This window comes from Podarcis melisellensis (genome assembly GCF_964234715.1).
Source record: "Podarcis melisellensis genome assembly, chromosome: 4".
NCBI classification, from domain to species: Eukaryota; Metazoa; Chordata; class Lepidosauria; order Squamata; family Lacertidae; genus Podarcis; species Podarcis melisellensis.
In genome coordinates, this window is record NC_138531.1 from 83,107,419 (window position 1) to 83,124,279 (window position 16,861).

Genomic DNA, 16,861 nt, shown 5'->3' on the forward strand with positions numbered 1-16,861 from the left:
GAAATCCTGGAGAGCAGCTGGCAATCAACACAGACAGTTCTGAACTAAATAGACTATATAAAGCAGCTTCCTGGTAGAAATGGCTGCTGGTCAAAATTTGCCTTGTTTGCAATGCTTTTTAAATTCTTTTTATTTAATTGCATTTTAAAAAATAAAAAAACAGGTGTTAGCTTTTACCAAAGGCCAACGGCATTTTGAGGAAAGGAAACCCAAATTATTTTATTCTGGGAGTAAGGAGCACTTTGCTTTTGACACCCTCTGCAAAATGCAAATGATAACGAACTACTTTACTGGGACATTGTTGGCCAGAGGAGGCTCAGAAGACAAGACAGCCATCACAGTGCAGCATTTCAAAGGAGATGGCATTTCTACCACACATGCTGGAGAAATCCAGAGGTGCCATTTGAGCGTGTCACATCTCGACAGTCCTCTTTTATTCCTCCTTCAAATTTCTACACAAGTATGCAGTTAAAATTTTGAAGAAGTGAGATCCAACCTTGAGATACTCAATTATTTCTTTCGCAAAGGAAAAAATGTGCCAGAAATTCAAAATACTTGCAGGCTTTGTTGGGGGGGGGGGATGTCTGAAGGAAAGTAGATCTCCTGCCTGTAGGTGATTTTTGCAAAATCCGCATGAAACTTATGCATGTATCTTGTTAAGAGTGCAATCCTTCCCATTTTCTCTTGCAGTTTGGCTGTGACCGTAGCATGACTCTTGTCGACATTTGTGGAGAGAAGGGATTTCAAGCCTTTGTGTGCGATGCTCTCAGAGTACCAGTACGAAGCAGCTCATGTGATGCCTGTATCTCCATTGCTGTCATCCACCATTTTTCAACAGTGGTAAGTTAAAACTCTTCCCTATGATTTGTTGCCATATCCTTTACACAGCAACACTGGATGTCTTATACAGTCGTAACTTGGTTCTTGAACGCCTTGGCACTCGTACATTTTGGCTGCCGGATGCCGAAAACCTGGAAGTGTGTGTTCCGGTTTGCGAATGTTTTTTGGAAACCAAACGTCTGACATGGCTTCTGTGGCTTCTGATTGGGTGCAGGAAGCTCCTGCAGCCAATCGGAAGCCGCGGCGTGGTTTTCGAACATTTTCAGAAGCTGAATGGACTTCTGGAATGGATTACGTTCGAGAACCAAGGTACGCCTGTACTGGGTCCATCTATCCCAGCGCTGTCTCTTCCAAAGGACAGCAGCTTCCCAGGGGTCTTGGCCAAGACCCATCATCCACTTTGGCTTTCAGCCAATATGAGCTGGTTTCCGTTGCACGTTCTTTTCCGATGATGGGTGGGGCTAGGCTATCAGGACACCCATGTTTAACTTCTCAGCCATTAGCTGGCTAAAAGAGCCATCCTATAGCCAGATGAACCAGGGTGGGCAGGGTTAGGATCCATCCAATGGGTCTCTGGCTGAGCTGGGAGGTTTCTGGTGCAGCCAGGCTACATTGGCATAACACCCCATTCTTGGCTCAGCCAGAGGTATCTTCCCCATCCAGGCTTAGCAAGGGCCCAGCTGGCTGAGTTGAGCCTGGTGGATCTTAAGCCATCGTAAGCCCTAAAAAGGATGTGTGGAGGGGGCGACTAAGGCTGGATCTTAAGTAGGGCTGGGCGATACCTGATTTTCAACATCACAATATATCACCAGCTGAACATTGTGATATACTGATATATTACAACGTCTGAAATAAGGATGGAACTATGTAGAGGCATTATCTGGCTTCATGGTTTTTCCCACATTGTGATTTTTGCATAGCGCGCGCACACACACACACATCATAATTTGCGATATATTGCCAGGTCAAAAACTATGAAGCTGATATGGACTTCAAACCGGTTTTGGATGATCTATTGCCCAGCCCTAACCATAGAGCCCAGGGCTTGCTGATCAGAAGGTCGGCAGTTTGAATCCCCATGACGGGGTGAGCTCCCGTTGCTTGGTCCCTGCTCCTGCCAACCTAGCAGTTCGAAAGCACATCAGAGTGCAAGTAGATAAATAGGTGCCGCTCCGGCGGGAAGGTAAACGGCATTTCTGTGCACTACTCTGGTTCGCCAGAAGCGGCTTAGTCATGCTGGCCACATGACCCGGAAGCTGTACGCTGGCTCCCTCGGCCAGTAAAGCGAGATGAGCGCCGCAACCCCAGAGTCGTCCGCGACTGGACCTAATAGTCAGGGGTCCTTTTACCTTTACCTAACCCCTAAGCCTGTTCAAAATGGTCATGAGACCCGGCCACCTAGCATAAATTAAACCAGCAGAAAAGGTGGTGTCACTCAAACCCCGTCTTAAGTTCTTGTTTCCCCTCTTCCAGGCTTAGGCTGGCTCAGTCAGCTGCTTTATTTATGCCAGCTTGCTTTACTCCAGCGTCTTGGGTCTAGGATGGCTCCTATATGCAACAAACACACGTTTCAGCATACAGAAAGCTATGGTGCCCAAGGTTTGGCGTTGGATACCTGAAGGGCTACTTCTGCCCATATGAACCTGTGCACACACTCCAGTTCTTAGGGGAGGAGTCCTGTTCTGTATCCTACCACCATCTGAGATGCCATTGGCAGGTGGGAGGAGCAAACCCTTCTTGCATAGAAGAGCCAGGGCCCAGATTATGGATTGTCTTGTTATGAAACATCCAGATTTAGGCACCAGTTGTTATTCCTTTTTTTCTTACTTAGGCACACCTTACAGCAATGTGCTTACATCTGTGATGTTGGTTGCTCCTTTTTCATTTGAGCAAGCAATCAGAAAAATGGCAAGCATAAGCAGTCTTTTAAGAGCAAAACAACAACGTTTAAATGGAGCTTGATAATTGCTTTGGGTATTACAGAGCAGGAAAAAAATTATTTTACCAAATAAACAGATAAAGAGCAGTACAGGTGTTCCTGATTATATAAACCACTAGAGCACATCAGTTTTCCTTTGCTGCACTCGAGGCCTTGCTCTCACTTGCAGTCCTGCTGCTGTTAACCTTCGGACTGACTTGATCTGCTTTTCCCTTGACCAGGAGAGAAGGTTGGCCGCTCTCTGTGAATTAGTCCGGCTGCTGAGGCCGGGTGGAAGAGCCCTCATTTATGTCTGGGCTATGGAACAGGAATATAAGAACCAGAAGTCTAAATACCTGAAAGAAAAAAGAGCCAGTGGTCGTGCGTCGGAAGAGCTCAGCAGTGACACAGTAGAGGAAACGGGCGACAGTGATTGCCAAAGTTCAGTGGACCCCAACCGGGGCACCGGTCATATCAGGAACAGTTGTTGCGATGCAAACCAGGCTGTTCATGCCAAACTGCCCGTTCATACCAACAGAACATCCTTTGGCTCCCAAGACTTGCTGGTCCCTTGGCACCTGAAAGATGGCATGAAGAAGAAATCCAGGCATGTCCAGTCTCACCAGCCTGTGGGATGCTCTGCAGACTCGCAGGAACTTAGTCCCATATTTCACCGTTATTACCATGTCTTCTCCAAAGGAGAACTGGAAACGCTCTGCAAGAGGCTAGATTGCATAGAGGTGCAAGAGAGTTACTATGACCAAGGGAACTGGTGTGTAGTTCTTGAAAAGCAGTAACTTATCAACAAAAACCTTGCAGGCTGCCAAAGTGGAAAGGGAGTGTATTTGACATAAATATTTGGTTGCAAAAGGGTATCTGGGCGGCATCTGGCTTTTAGCCGTGGCTTTATGTTTATAAAATATTGTTTTTTTACAGTATTGCTGGGATTAGGGACTTGTATCTTGCTCGGGCTTTACCAACCACGTATATTTCATTTCTCTTATTAAATTTGGTATCCTTTCTACACTGAGGTACTCAAGGCAGTTTACCCCCCTTAACAAGCACAGCCCCAGCGGCTGCATGAACACACAGTTGAATCAGGACTTGTCACTAAATGCAGCATCTGTAACTTGAGTCAACCAGCAGAGTAAGACAAGATGCTGAATAACAGAAAATGGGCCTAAAGTGAATTGTGGATTGTCTAGGACAGTAAAGAAAATAAAAATAAAGTAAAATGGTGGTTTTGGAACTGTATAAATAAATGAATGGGTGCTCAAGAAATCAGAGGAGGTTGAGGAGAATGGATTGTGAAGTTTCATGGAAAGAGCATAAGAGCAAATGTTTGTCCTGAATGTAAAAGTTAATTATATAAAGTTAAGTAGCGTTGGCAAGTAGAAAAAAACAAACAGAAGAACCCATTAAAAAAGGCAATATAAGCAGAGACTTATAAACTTTAAACTAATCCAGAATCACAAGAGACCATAATGTTCAGCACAGTTATTGGCTCATTTCCCCAGTTTCCTTATGTACAAATGTTCCCCAACTCTTTACAGTGATTTAATTTTCATCTCTGGTTCTCAGCAATGTTCCCATTACCTTCCACAATCTTTGTAAGCCTGACATTTTATTCTTTAGATGGAATGCAATGGATTGAGGGCTGTGTTAAAAGAGGCAGGGGTCTAAGGTTTCTGTAAGGCACCAATCAGGTCTCGAACCATGATATCCAGCCCCTGCTCTCCAGCTCCTTACCTCTTGCACCACCAGTCCTCCTGAGGCCAGGCAGAATAGGCTGTGTGTGTGTGCGCACCCTCTAAAGGTAAAGGGACCCTTGACCATTAGGTCCAGTCATGACTGACTCTGGGGTTGCGGCGCTCATCTCTCTTTATTGGCTGAGGGAGCTGGCGTACAGCTTCCAGGTCATGTGGCCATCATGACTAAGACACTTCTGGCGAACCAGAGCAGCGCACGGAAACTCCGTTTACCTTCCCGCCGGAGTGGTACCTATTTATCTACTTGCACTTCGTGCTTTTGAACTGCTAGGTTGGCAGGAGCAGGGACCGAGCAACGCGAGCTCACCCCGTCGTGGGGATTCGAACTGCCGACATTCTGATCAGCAAGCCCTAGGCTCTGTGGTTTAACCCACAGCGCCACCCGCATCCCCGTGCGCCCTCTAGGCTGCAGTTTTAGCTCAAATGCTGTCAGCTGATCCTCCCAAGTCCACTTAGACACATCTGTTGCTATAAAGCCTTTTTTGGCCAAGCCACCTTATCAGCCTAAGCATCTTGAGTGTTAAGATGTTGCCGCTTCCTCTTCCTGACAGTTTGCTGAGACTGTGACGAATGCCTGCCATCTACTTCTGGTCCCTTTAGTGCTGTCATCCTTCCTTGAAACTCAGCCTTTTGCATGTCTCTGTCCTTGACTCTGACCCTTCAGTCTTGGCCTACCTGTTCTGGCACCTGACCCCTAGCTGTTCTACAAACACATCTCTTATCTCTGATCCCTTTGCTCCTCATGTCTGCCTGACCTCTACCCCAGCTACTGGCTTTCTAGTCTTCCTTTACATGGAGCTAACTGGACCCCCAGCTGCAGCCCATCTCAAAAGTAGGTCAACACCTAACAGCTTCTTAGACTACTTGGCTCAGCTGAGGTATGTGGGGTGCTCTCGGGGTATCTCTTTGCCATGATTCTCACAGGCTCTTGCCAATTAAAGTGGATGAACAGGTGCTTTATTGCTGACATTAACACGGGAATAAATTGCTGAGGTTTGTAAGTGTAGGTGTAAACACATCTGTGCGCCAAAGTAAGAGAAACTGATGTCTTGGAGATGTCCAGCGCTGGGCAGGAAATATGTGATAGCTTGAGCTACCTTGAGAATCCTCAGCTCGTCTCTTTGACGCTGTCTCATGTTGGGGTGAGGAGAATATTTGTCTCTCTCCTAACCCTGAGAATGTGTGGGTGGATAGGAATTCTCATTGGCTTTAAGACTGCGTGCTTATAGCCCTGAGGGTAAATCAATAACCAATTACTTTCCTTTGCATTTGCTTTCATTATTGCAAATGCATTTGCAAGGCCCAGCGAGATTGCCAGAATGACATAGCAGACAACTCAACCACAACACAATGCAAATGGCAATATAAAGCACACTGGTCAAGCAATACTATAGTCACATTGGAGATACTCAGCTGCTACACCAGTGGAACGGCCTGCCTATCCAATATCCACTCTGGGAGGGGAGGGGAAAAACACACAACTGGAAAATCCTCAAACAGCGGGGGAACTTCCACAGAAACACCACCAAAGTGGTGGTGCCATGTTGGTGGTGACACCTACATGGTGCCCCTCCAAGCAGCCAACGAACTTGTATCAATGGATAACACAATCTCAATACATAATATGGTGTGTCATTTTAGGGGGTGAAAATTAATTTTTGCAAATTTCTTCAGCGAGCGGTCTTAAAAATACGTTTTTTGGATGCTGTGGAAACTTAAATCAGAAGATGTGATTTCACCAGTCGAAGGATCATAATCTATGTGGGTCTTTTTGGCTGCAGGTGCCGAAACAATGGCTTTATAGGCAGGATGAAAGGGGAAGGGAGAGAGGGTGAAACTGGCGGCACCAACCAAGCATTTCAGAAATATATGTCTCCTGGTAGAATTCCTATAATGCTTTCCCCCTAATTATCTCCAGATTATGCTTGCGTGTTTTGTCTCTCTGAGAAAACAGAAATAAATTAGGGCCCTGCTGCCGACATCACGTAGTTTGAATTTCAAATGTAGCCACACAGAATCCTCATTAAGTTTGCCTGTAATGTGGAATTGTGTAGATACACACACACACACACACAAATTTCATATATATTTAAAGAGGTTGTACCCTGCAATCATATTTCTAAACAAATAGTGTCCTACCCTGGAATCAAACCTCAGATTCCTTGCATGTAAAATGTGAGCTGTTCCACTCAGATGCAGCTGTGTGCAAGTCTATATTCCTCTCTGACCTTTTATCGAATGGGACTAATAAAATACCTTTTGGCCTTCTCGGCACCTTGAAAATTTCCAATCTCATGAGCAACCGAAAATTTAAAAAAAAATCAAGGAGGCATACGTGGGGGTGGGGGTTTGTAGGTTTTGAACCATTTATTTACTCCTCATCCAAATCGGATCAATAAAGGAACAGCATCTCCTGCCCCCCTCAAATACCCATATTTGATCTGGAGGGTTGGGAGAACCCCCCAGAACAGTGCACGGGGGAGGGGGGGGGAGAAGAAGGGACACATCCAATCAGTCAAACAAACACAAATGGCCTAGAATTGTGAGGTATTGCCTTATCTCAGGAAATACTGATTTCACCCACGAGGCTGAACAGCCTCAGGACTTTCCATCAGGGGTCAGCTTTATGAGGCATCTGTTAAGGCCCACAGTGCAACCCCACAATCTCCTGGCCCCACTGCTGTTGCTCCTTGCTATTGTCATATTTTAGCAATCAGGCGGAAGTGGGGAATCTCAAGTTTGAGGCCCAAATGCGGCCTCCCAGGTCTTTCCAGGCCAGATGCATCCAATCAACCCTCTTGCCTGCCCTAATTTAATGTTGTGGTTGGTTGTTGTTATTAGCTTTATAAAGCGCCTTGCATCCCAAGATCTCAGGGCAGTTCCCAGGATAAAAATATAAGGAAAAACACAAGTAAACATAGGGCTTTTTTCCAGCTGGAACTTGCCGAAACTCAGTTTTGCCACCTCCCAGGTGGGAGCCATTGCCATTCTAAGAGAACAAAGGAGACCTTCATGGGGAGTTTGAACTGTAGAGTATTAGTTTCTGACTAGGTGAAAATTGTCCTTGAACTTTGATAATGCCACTTGCTTGTCTGCATTGGGGAATAAGAGAGTTGCGTAAGGGTGTGCAGGAGCTAAGCAGCTGTGAAAAGGTAAAATTTACCATCATCACTCTGCCCCTGGCCCTGCCCGTCACTGACATGGGACCCTGGAAGATTGCCCAAAAAGGTAAGATGCCCTAGGGCTGAAAAGTATTTCATACCCTGCAATGTCAGTGGACTTAAGTTGTGTGTGTGTGGGGGGGTGTCTCCCAAGGAAAGTGCAGTTGATAACTAAGGAAGAACGAAGGGGAAGAGATAGACTAGTTAGGCACCTCCAGGAAGAAAGCAATGATAACAGCAATAATGCTGCATTATTTATAATATTTTTTCTGTGGCTTCTCTTTAATTGCATTTTTTTTAGCTTTTTGAACAAACTATGTGTGTGTGTTTTTAACAGACAAGAGATGAAAATAAAAGTAATACATGAAATATGTTCCTTGATTGTTGCACATCATTTAAGGAGTTCAGGCAGAGGATAGTGACTATTGTAATTTATAATATTTACAAAGCTTTGCAATAACAGTTTTTAAAATGCAGACATTGATTTCCATTGGGCAGCTTTCCCCTGATGTGAAGCAAACGATGTGAATTAACCAAACTGTTTAATGTGAATTAACCAAACTGTTTGTTTGATTATATTCAGCTTTTCTTAAGCACTCGAAGAGAACCTGAAGAGTTTGGGAGTGGAGGCTGCGAGCTCTTATTTGCAAACCGTATAAGCTTATTTCACTTGGCTGAAAATGAAACTTCTACACCTACATGCTAAACATGAGTCATATACCAGATTCCTCCAAGTTTTTAGGCCAGCTTCTCCCAACCTGGTGTCCTCCAGAAGTTTTGGACTACAAATCCCAGCAGCCCCAGCTAGCATAGCCAACACTCAGGGGTGATGGGAGTTGGGAGTTCAGTGATGCCTGCACAGCACCTCATTGGAGTAGACTTCTCCAGGCTCTCCGACATTGGCTTAGTTCAGAAGAAACTGGGTCGATGGTCTTAAGTCATGGGTCGCCATTCTTGCTTTTAACAGGGACAAACCTGGCTTTTGATGACCAGGGAAAGGGTACAAGATCATTCATACATTGCTGCCAGGTCTGAGTTATTGGGGTGCCCCTTAAAAAGGTAAAGGGACCCCTGACCATTAGGTTCCAGTCATGGCAGACTCTTGGGTTGCGGCGCTCATCTCGCTTTATTGGCCAAGGGAGCCAGCATACAGCTTCCGGGTCATGTGGCCAGCATGACTAAGCCGCTTCTGGCGAACCAGAGCAGCGCACGGAAACGCCATTTACCTTCCCGCTGGAGTGGTACCTATTTATCTACTTGCACTCTGATGTGCTTTCGAACTGCTAGGTTGGCAGGAGCAGGGACTGAACAACGGGAGCTCACCCCGTCACAGGGATTTGAACCGCCAACCTTCTGATCGGCAAGCCCTAGGCTCTGTGGTTTAACCCACAGCACCACCTGTATCCCGGGGTGCCCCTTAATAAATCAATAAATGAAATAAATACATAGAACATTCCCTCTGAATAGCCTTTCCTTTTTTCCCCCCAGGGAAAGGCCCTGCACTGCCCTCTTAGACTGAGTGGTGTGTATAAATTTATGAGAATAAAAAGTTGCCAATGGAGGAGAATGGGAAAATTCACTACCTGGTGGAGAAAGGGGAAGTGGGGAGGGTGGGTAGACCTTTGTTGAAGGTGAAAGAGAGCTGCACATTATAAGGTGAGGCACTAGCCAGCAGAAGAGCAGGGAGGCCAGGAGAAGGTGCAAAGAGAAAACTGGGTTAATGCAGCCGCTGCAGCCGCTGTGGGTTAATGGCACCAGATAAATGAGCATGACAGTGGGAAGCTGAGACAAATGGCAGCCAATTAAATGGAGTCAGCCCAGTGGAATGGGAACAGAGATGGGAGCAATTAAAATAAATGACCATGGTAATTATTAAATATAGCACAGAAGCACAGCCATCACTCTGCATGGCAGCGGGAAACCGAGAGGCTGCTCAAGTAGGTTAGAAACAGACAGTTGCAAATGTCCGCGGAAGTTCTAGCTAGAGGCTGAAAAGGGACATCGGGGGCTGATTCTGGAAACCCTTGCACACTTTTGTGCAAAACCCGGTGTCACTATGAAAATCAACGATTTAGTATGGCCCTGCCTGGGAAAGATGCAGAATTGCCCAGTAGTTTGTGATGGCAATTGGAACTCTATGGGTAAACTGGGTTTTAGATTATGTACATCTGCATTCTCCAACCATTTAAAAAACCCTCATGCTATCTGATTTTGTGCTTCAAACAGAAGCTTGATATGCAGAAGTCAGCAGGTGCAACTTAAAAACAAAAATGTTAGAGAGAGATAAAGGTAAATGGACTCCTGACTGTTAGGTCCAGTTGTGACTGACTCTGGGTTTGGGCACTCATCTCACTTTATTGGCCGAGGGCGCTGGTTTACAGCTTCCGGGTCATGTGGCCAGCATGACTAAGCGGTACCTATTTATCTACTTGCACTTTGACGTGCTTTCGAACTGCTAGGGACCAAGCTGCTAGGGACCAAGCAAAGGGAGCTCACCCCGTTGAGGGGATTCGAACCGCCGACCTTCTGATCGGCAAGCCCTAGGCTCTGTGGTTTAACCCTCAGCGCCACCCACGTTCCACCAGCTGAGAAGTAGTCAGCCCCATATAACAGCCAGACAAGATAATAGAAGTAAAAAATAAAGCATAAGAACCTAAGAACTACCTGCTGGATCAGGCCAATGGCCCATCTTGTCCGACATCCTGTTCTCACAGTGGCCTATGGAAAACGCTCATGCAGAACCCGAAGACAAGAGCACTCTGCCCTCCTGTGGTTTCCAGCAACTAGTACTCAGGAGCATTGGTGCCTCTGACTGCAGATCCCATTAAAAGGCTCAGGTTGGCATGAACAAGGCCTAAGCACTCAAAAATTTAGATAAAGTACTCTGCCAAGCAAACTCTGAAATATGAAGTAAGAAGGACAACATTTGGATTAGCTGAAATTCAGATAAATGGTGCAGCTTGTTTATGAATTCTGGGATGACCTTTCTAACGTAACGAAAGCAAAATGATAGTGATGGTTCATTACGACAGTATTGCTTGCAAAGTTCATTGTCACACATGCAGCGAAATGAGGTGGTGGAGAGACATTTCTGGCTGCAGGGGGGAAACCACACATGTACGGTAATTCTTCTGTATAAGCTAAAGCTTCCTTCCACAAGAGAGCTGGCACACCCTGCTGTGCTCACTTTCTTTCTTGTCTCCTTCTCCTCCTCCTCTTCTTTTAATATTATTAACAAAGAGGAGCATTCAGAAAGACAGTCCTAACCACCTGCAGTCTACAGTGGTAAAGTCTTCTTCACAGCCAGGCAGGATTGGTGGGGAGGATCTGTAGAACATCAAGACCCTTATTGGTGGTAGGTTCCAGAAGTATCCAGCCAGCTTCTGTGAGGAGGGGAGGGCTATATATTGTCAAACGCACCTCCTGGAAATCTTCCGAAACTGAGAAAGTTGCAGAAAGGAGCAGCCAAAATGAACAGAACATTTGTGCAACATTTGTGACATTTTAGTTTCGAAGAAAGGCAAGGTGGGGAAGGGAAAGGACACGCAATAGAAGGGTGTAAAGCAATGCATGGTTTGGAGAAAATGAGCAGAAATACGTTTTGCTCCCTCTTACGTAATACTAGAACCTGGGACCATCCAGTGAAGCTAGATATTGGAACATTCAGGACAAAGACAAAGACATCTTCACTGCTGGAAACCCCAGGAGGCGAAAGTGTACTGTTGGGTTCAGATCCTGCTTGAGAGCTTCTCACAGGCATCTGGTTGGCCAATTTTAGAACAGGATGTTGGACTAGATGGACCATTGACCAGCAGGATGCTCTTATGCTGCAATCACCTATAAAGTGGGCATTTATCCCCAGTTTTAGGCCAGGTCTATCTTTTCCCTTGCTGGTGTTCTTGCTTGAATAGCAGTCAGTGGTACAGTGGTACAGTATTGGTTTTGAATGTGTTCTATTGCAAGTTGCTGTGAGATTACTTTTTTGTAAAAGAAAAATTTATATGTAGAATCAATCAATCAATCAACAAACCTTGCAGGGTTGCCCTGGAACCTCTCACCGCTAGGGGAACTGAGGTGAGCAGGTATTGTTGTTAACTGGTGTTGCAAGTCAATCACATTATATGGGGTAGGGGGGTATTGGGTTGTTTTTGTTTTTATTATGTATTTTGTGGTTTTATATCTTGATTTTATTCTGTGAACTGCCCTGAGACCCCCGGGTATAGGGCGGTATGTAAATTCAATTAATAGTAATAATAATAATAATTCATTATTTTCCTTGCCACTTTGTTTGTAGGCCAGTGCTATGTTTCACAACATGCTGTGGGAAAGGACAGGTCGTCCATCACTGTGTTAATTTGATGAGCATACTGATTCACTTATCTGGAATTATCCCATTAGCAAGAGCCTTATGTCATTAACAAGAGCCATAATTTCATTCTGTTGCACAGATAATCAAATTGCACTGTTAATTAATATACAGCTTCTAGGCCTAGTTCTGCATATACAGCTTCTCATTTATTGCACTGTATCTTTTTTTAAAAAAAGAAAAAACTTTAAATATATTATCATAGCCAAATCCAAGCAAGGACCCACCCCCCAATTGCTGACTTTCACAGGGGTGGGGGGAAGAGCTTCTTGCAAGATCTCAGGTTGACTTAGGTGGCCTCCAAGGTGGAACTCCATCTGTCATAGCTGACAGTAGAAGCCAGATCCATAGTTTCATGGTGTAAGACCCTGACCACTATTGGTCAGAGGAGAGCTCCAAAGACTCCCCAGGTGGACTTGATTGGATCCCTTAAACTCCCCAGTAGGGAGGCTCCAAAATGATGACCCCAATAGAGGCTTCAATGGAGGTAAAAGCCTAGCAGTCTGAAAGATCTTCCCTGGCTCCCAATAATGTAGCTCTGTCCTTGGACCCAGAACCACCTTCTACAGCAGAATGGCTTCCTCCTTTACCTTGTCATGTTCAAGCTGCAGGAGGCACTTCATCACCGTCAGAGTACTCACCTATTGTGCTGGTCGCGTGGGTTAACCGTGAGGCAAGGTCCGAGTCCAGTCCAAGGTCGAGGGTGTGGTATGGAGGCTATCCATCAAAGCTGAAGCTGGGTCCAAGGCAGGGAGTCGAGTGAGGTCAGGAGCACTGGCAGAAAAGCAGGACAAGGTGCAGGCAGGAACTGGCTACCAACAATGTTGCTCCTGCAACCTGGGACTGGGGCTGGCTTTTATCTGCCCCGAGGCATAGGGTGGCCCTGGCCCACAGGTGACTCGCCTCTCCTGGCCTGGAGGCGAGCACTCCGCCTCTCTGCCCTGAGCCTCTGCAGCTCAGGAGAGGCTGGAGGGTTACTGGACCTAGAGGCAACCTCAGCTTCCCCTGACGGGGCTGAGAATGGAGCACCTGCAGGCAATGGGTCCTCCATCACCTCAGGAGCCAGAGCAGACTCAGCTGGTGCCTGCACCTGATGATCCAGCACAGGTGAGGACCCTTCAGGCTCAAGCCCCAGCCCTGGCTCAGCTGGTTCTGGAGGCAGGGAATCCTGTGCAGGCTGGGATTCCTCAGGTTCAGCCTCCGAGTCCGAATCCCAGGCCATCATACCTGGGATTTCTCTAGGGAAATAGTGCTTGGAACCCATGTAGCTGAAAGATTGCCTGCTTCCTTATATGCCTGCCCAGGCTTTGAGGTCATTGGGGGATGCCATTCCCACAGTTCTGCAGTTCTCTGAGATGTAGCATGTAGTGACTAGCCAGAGGGCATTCTCAACAGTGGCCCCTCAACTCCTATCTCAGCTGTGACCAGCACCAACACTAATAGGGATCTGATGCCAGGTTAAAAAACATGGCTGTTCACCCAAGTATTTAGCCTAAGGGGTGTCACTCACATGGCTTATATTGTTAGCACATTGTTTGATTTTATATGAAGTTGCATTACATTAAATTTTGTTTTGTTTTATTTTTTATGTTGTTTCTTGCTCTGGGATTGTGTGAACAATAAGAGCGGGTTATAATTTACATCAATCAATGTCTGCAGGACTTCATGAAGTTGGTCAGCTCCTGACTCGTGCTGGAGCAACATTCCTAGTTAACATCTGAAGAATCTACATTCAGCCTAATTCAGAACCTTATTCTGCAAGGGAGCTTTCCATGGTCCTGAAGGTCCTGACACTCAGCTGTCTGACTGCACCTTGACTTGGTTTGCATGAATACCATTCCTGGTAGTTCTAGCCTTTACAGGAGACACATTTTACACTCCATGAATTAAAATGTTAGATGATCCTACTTAAATTGGTCCCTGTGCATACAGCAGGGATGACTACATGGGCCAGAACCTTATCAGAATTGGCCTTGTGGACCAAATTTGAGAGGTGGGCAGGGCTGCTCACCTGTCAATCACCTGGCAGCTCAATGACACCAGCTGATATGATGCTTTGAAGTCCCCAAGTCCTGCACACCAGCTGTCACTAGCCCATTGTAGTAATGCCATCTGATTGATAGGCGAGTATGGTTTGCAAAAAAAAAAAAAAAAATAGTGATTAGAACACTATGAACCCATACCCAGGGTGCATCCTCTGCTGGTATAATTAATGTGTAATGCATCATATTAAGGCATTATATTTAATGCGGCATGTGTAGGAACTAGGACATGACACCCATTTAACAGGTAACCCTACACAGGTAAGTTTCTTTTTAGATAGGCTGCTGATCCCAATAAACAAAGGAAGATGGGGTACCCATGTATAGGGTTGCCTTTCAACAAGAGATACAGAAATTAATAGCAATTCCTCATATTCTTGTATCCTCACATAGAAAACTACAAGAACTGAAGTTGGAACTGCATTGCTGAATCTAACACACATCTGTTCAAAAGTAAGCTCCCTTAAGTTCAATGGGAGTTACTCCCAGGTAAGTGGATCCTTAAGGGATGATTAGAGAAAAACAAAAACCAATTAAATAAGAGGAAATTCTGCTTGCTGGGTAAATGTTCTAGGGTATATTTTTTTCTGGTGTGAACTTTGTAGATTTCTTTATGGCTAAATATCTATCCTAGCACAGAGATTATGTTAAAAACCTGATACAGGGCTGTTAGCGTTATTCCCTAACAATGACTATCTGAAACCATCTGGTGTGTGAAATTTTAATCCATCTGTTTAAATGTTACAGTGGAGGCATTTACGTATCAGGTCCTGCCCTCTGGATTGTGAAGATGTTGGCCTCGCACTCTTGTGTGCATAGCAGCGCCTGAGACTCACACACATTTCTCACAATCGGTGACGCATAAAATGAAACTGTGTGTATTTCAAAAATGTTTTTGCTGCTGAAGGCTTTAAACAATTCAGCCACTTCAATCTATGGTCTCTCCCGCAATAGTGCGTTTCCCTGCAGCTGACCATAAACAGCCTAACAATTACAAAGTTGAAGGACCTGAACTTGCTTTTCTTAAAGCTCCTGGCACAATAGTGTCTGGATGTCAACATGTGAGGTTCCTTGCTCTGGACCCAAAGAGGATTTGTGTGTCTACATTTTGCACAGAAAGGAAAAATTTCACCAGGTGTAGCTTTTGCAATGACAGGATAAGCCATATTAGGCAGGTTTCTCCCCCTTTGATTCAACTCTTACTGGTACAGAAGGTCTGTCTAGTTGGGACCATAATGGGGCACTAATATGTATGTACACAGATCCATTTTTTCCTGTAGACTCTTCTGCACTTTTGTCCACCCACGTTAACATTCAATTTTATATCCATCTTGATGTTTCGTGTCTATGCTAGGGGACAGGGCTTGATGGGATGTATTCACATGGTATAATCTTGTCCTGTCCCATCAATTATCACTTCCCCACCTTCCAATTCATTTTCTGCGCACCTTCATTCATTCATTTAAAAATGAGTATCCAGCAGTTCCAGAAACCCAAACTCCATTGTGGGGATGTAGGCAGGTATCTGCTTACCTGTGCATCCACACCTTAATTTTTTTTTAAAAAAATGTTTTGCCACTGGAATTGTGTAATAACAAACTTCTACCAAAGCAAATGCCTCAATCGTGCTTCACTTGCTTCAAAGTGGACAAAATGGAGGGTTAGGTATTTATAGGGAGGCAGGAAAGAAAGAAAGAAAGAAAAAAAGAAAGATAGAAAGTAAGAAAGGAAGGGAGCAATGATTGCAAGGATAATGGGTTGTATTCAACATAGCATTAAGCAGATTTTTCTATCGGTGCAAGGATTTTCCTTGTGCAATGGAATGATCTCCCTCTTTCCTCCCCTGTATACACTTCCTAAACCTATTCTGGGTTTGCCCACGCCTCCCAGCCACAAAAGGAAATTTTGTGGCTGGGTTGAGGGTATGCACAAGAGGAAAGGGAAGGGGGGGAACCCATTTGCACTAGCGCCAGTCCTTTCACTAGGACAACAATTTAGTTGAATATCACCCAATGGTAATAAAAAAGTGTGCACCACTTCACCTCCTCCTCCTCCTGCTTTGTACATCTTCAACACATGCACTAACACAGAAAAAAATGGGAGAGGGCCAGCCACCAGTTTTGTTCATTTTTTGGGGCTTGCTAGCACAGATTCCCCACTCATAGGAACATAGGGAGCTGCCTTATGCAAGTTAGATCATTGGGCCACCCAGCTAAGTATTGTCTACACTGACTGAGAGCGGCTCTCTAGGGTTTCAGGCAGGGATTTCTCCCTGCCCTACCTGGAGATGCTGAGAACTGAGCCTGGTGCTTTCTGCATGCAATGCTGTTGCTTTACCATGGAACTAGAGCTCACGTGTCCAGCAATGTGCAAAGCAGGGGAGCTGGGTGGTTTTTGGTTGTTCGTATGATTTCTCAGTAAAGGTAAAGGGACCCCTGACCATTAGGTCCAGTTGTGGCCTGGGGTTGCGGCGCTCATCTCACTTTATTGGCCGAGGGAGCTGGTGTACAGCTTCCGGGTCATGTGGCCAGCATTACTAAGCCGCTTCTGGCAAACCAGAGCAGCGCCCGGAAACACAGTTTACCTTCTCGCTGGAACAGTACCTATTTATCTACATGCTTCTGTGAACTGCTAGGTTGGCAGGAGTAGGAACCGAGCAACAGGAGCTCACTCCATCGCAGGGATTCAAACCACCAACCTTCTGATCGGCAAGCCCTAGGCTCAGTAGTTTAACCCACAGCGCCACCCCCGTCCCATGATTTCTC

At 45.5% G+C, this 16,861-nt stretch overlaps 1 protein-coding gene across 3 annotated transcripts in view; it reads left to right on the forward strand.

The window, feature by feature from the left end:
* Nucleotides 1-3,689, forward strand: part of ALKBH8 (alkB homolog 8, tRNA methyltransferase) — a 67,026-nt gene extending 63,337 nt beyond the window's left edge. For all 3 annotated transcript variants that reach the window (XM_081909804.1, XM_081909805.1, XM_081909806.1), the window contains exons 11-12: nucleotides 691-840; nucleotides 3,001-3,689. In XM_081909804.1, the coding sequence (XP_081765930.1) occupies nucleotides 691-840; nucleotides 3,001-3,555 (705 nt within the window). In that variant the 3' untranslated portion in view covers nucleotides 3,556-3,689. The remainder of the gene's footprint in view (nucleotides 1-690; nucleotides 841-3,000) is intronic.
* Nucleotides 3,690-16,861: the final 13,172 nt, after the last annotated feature.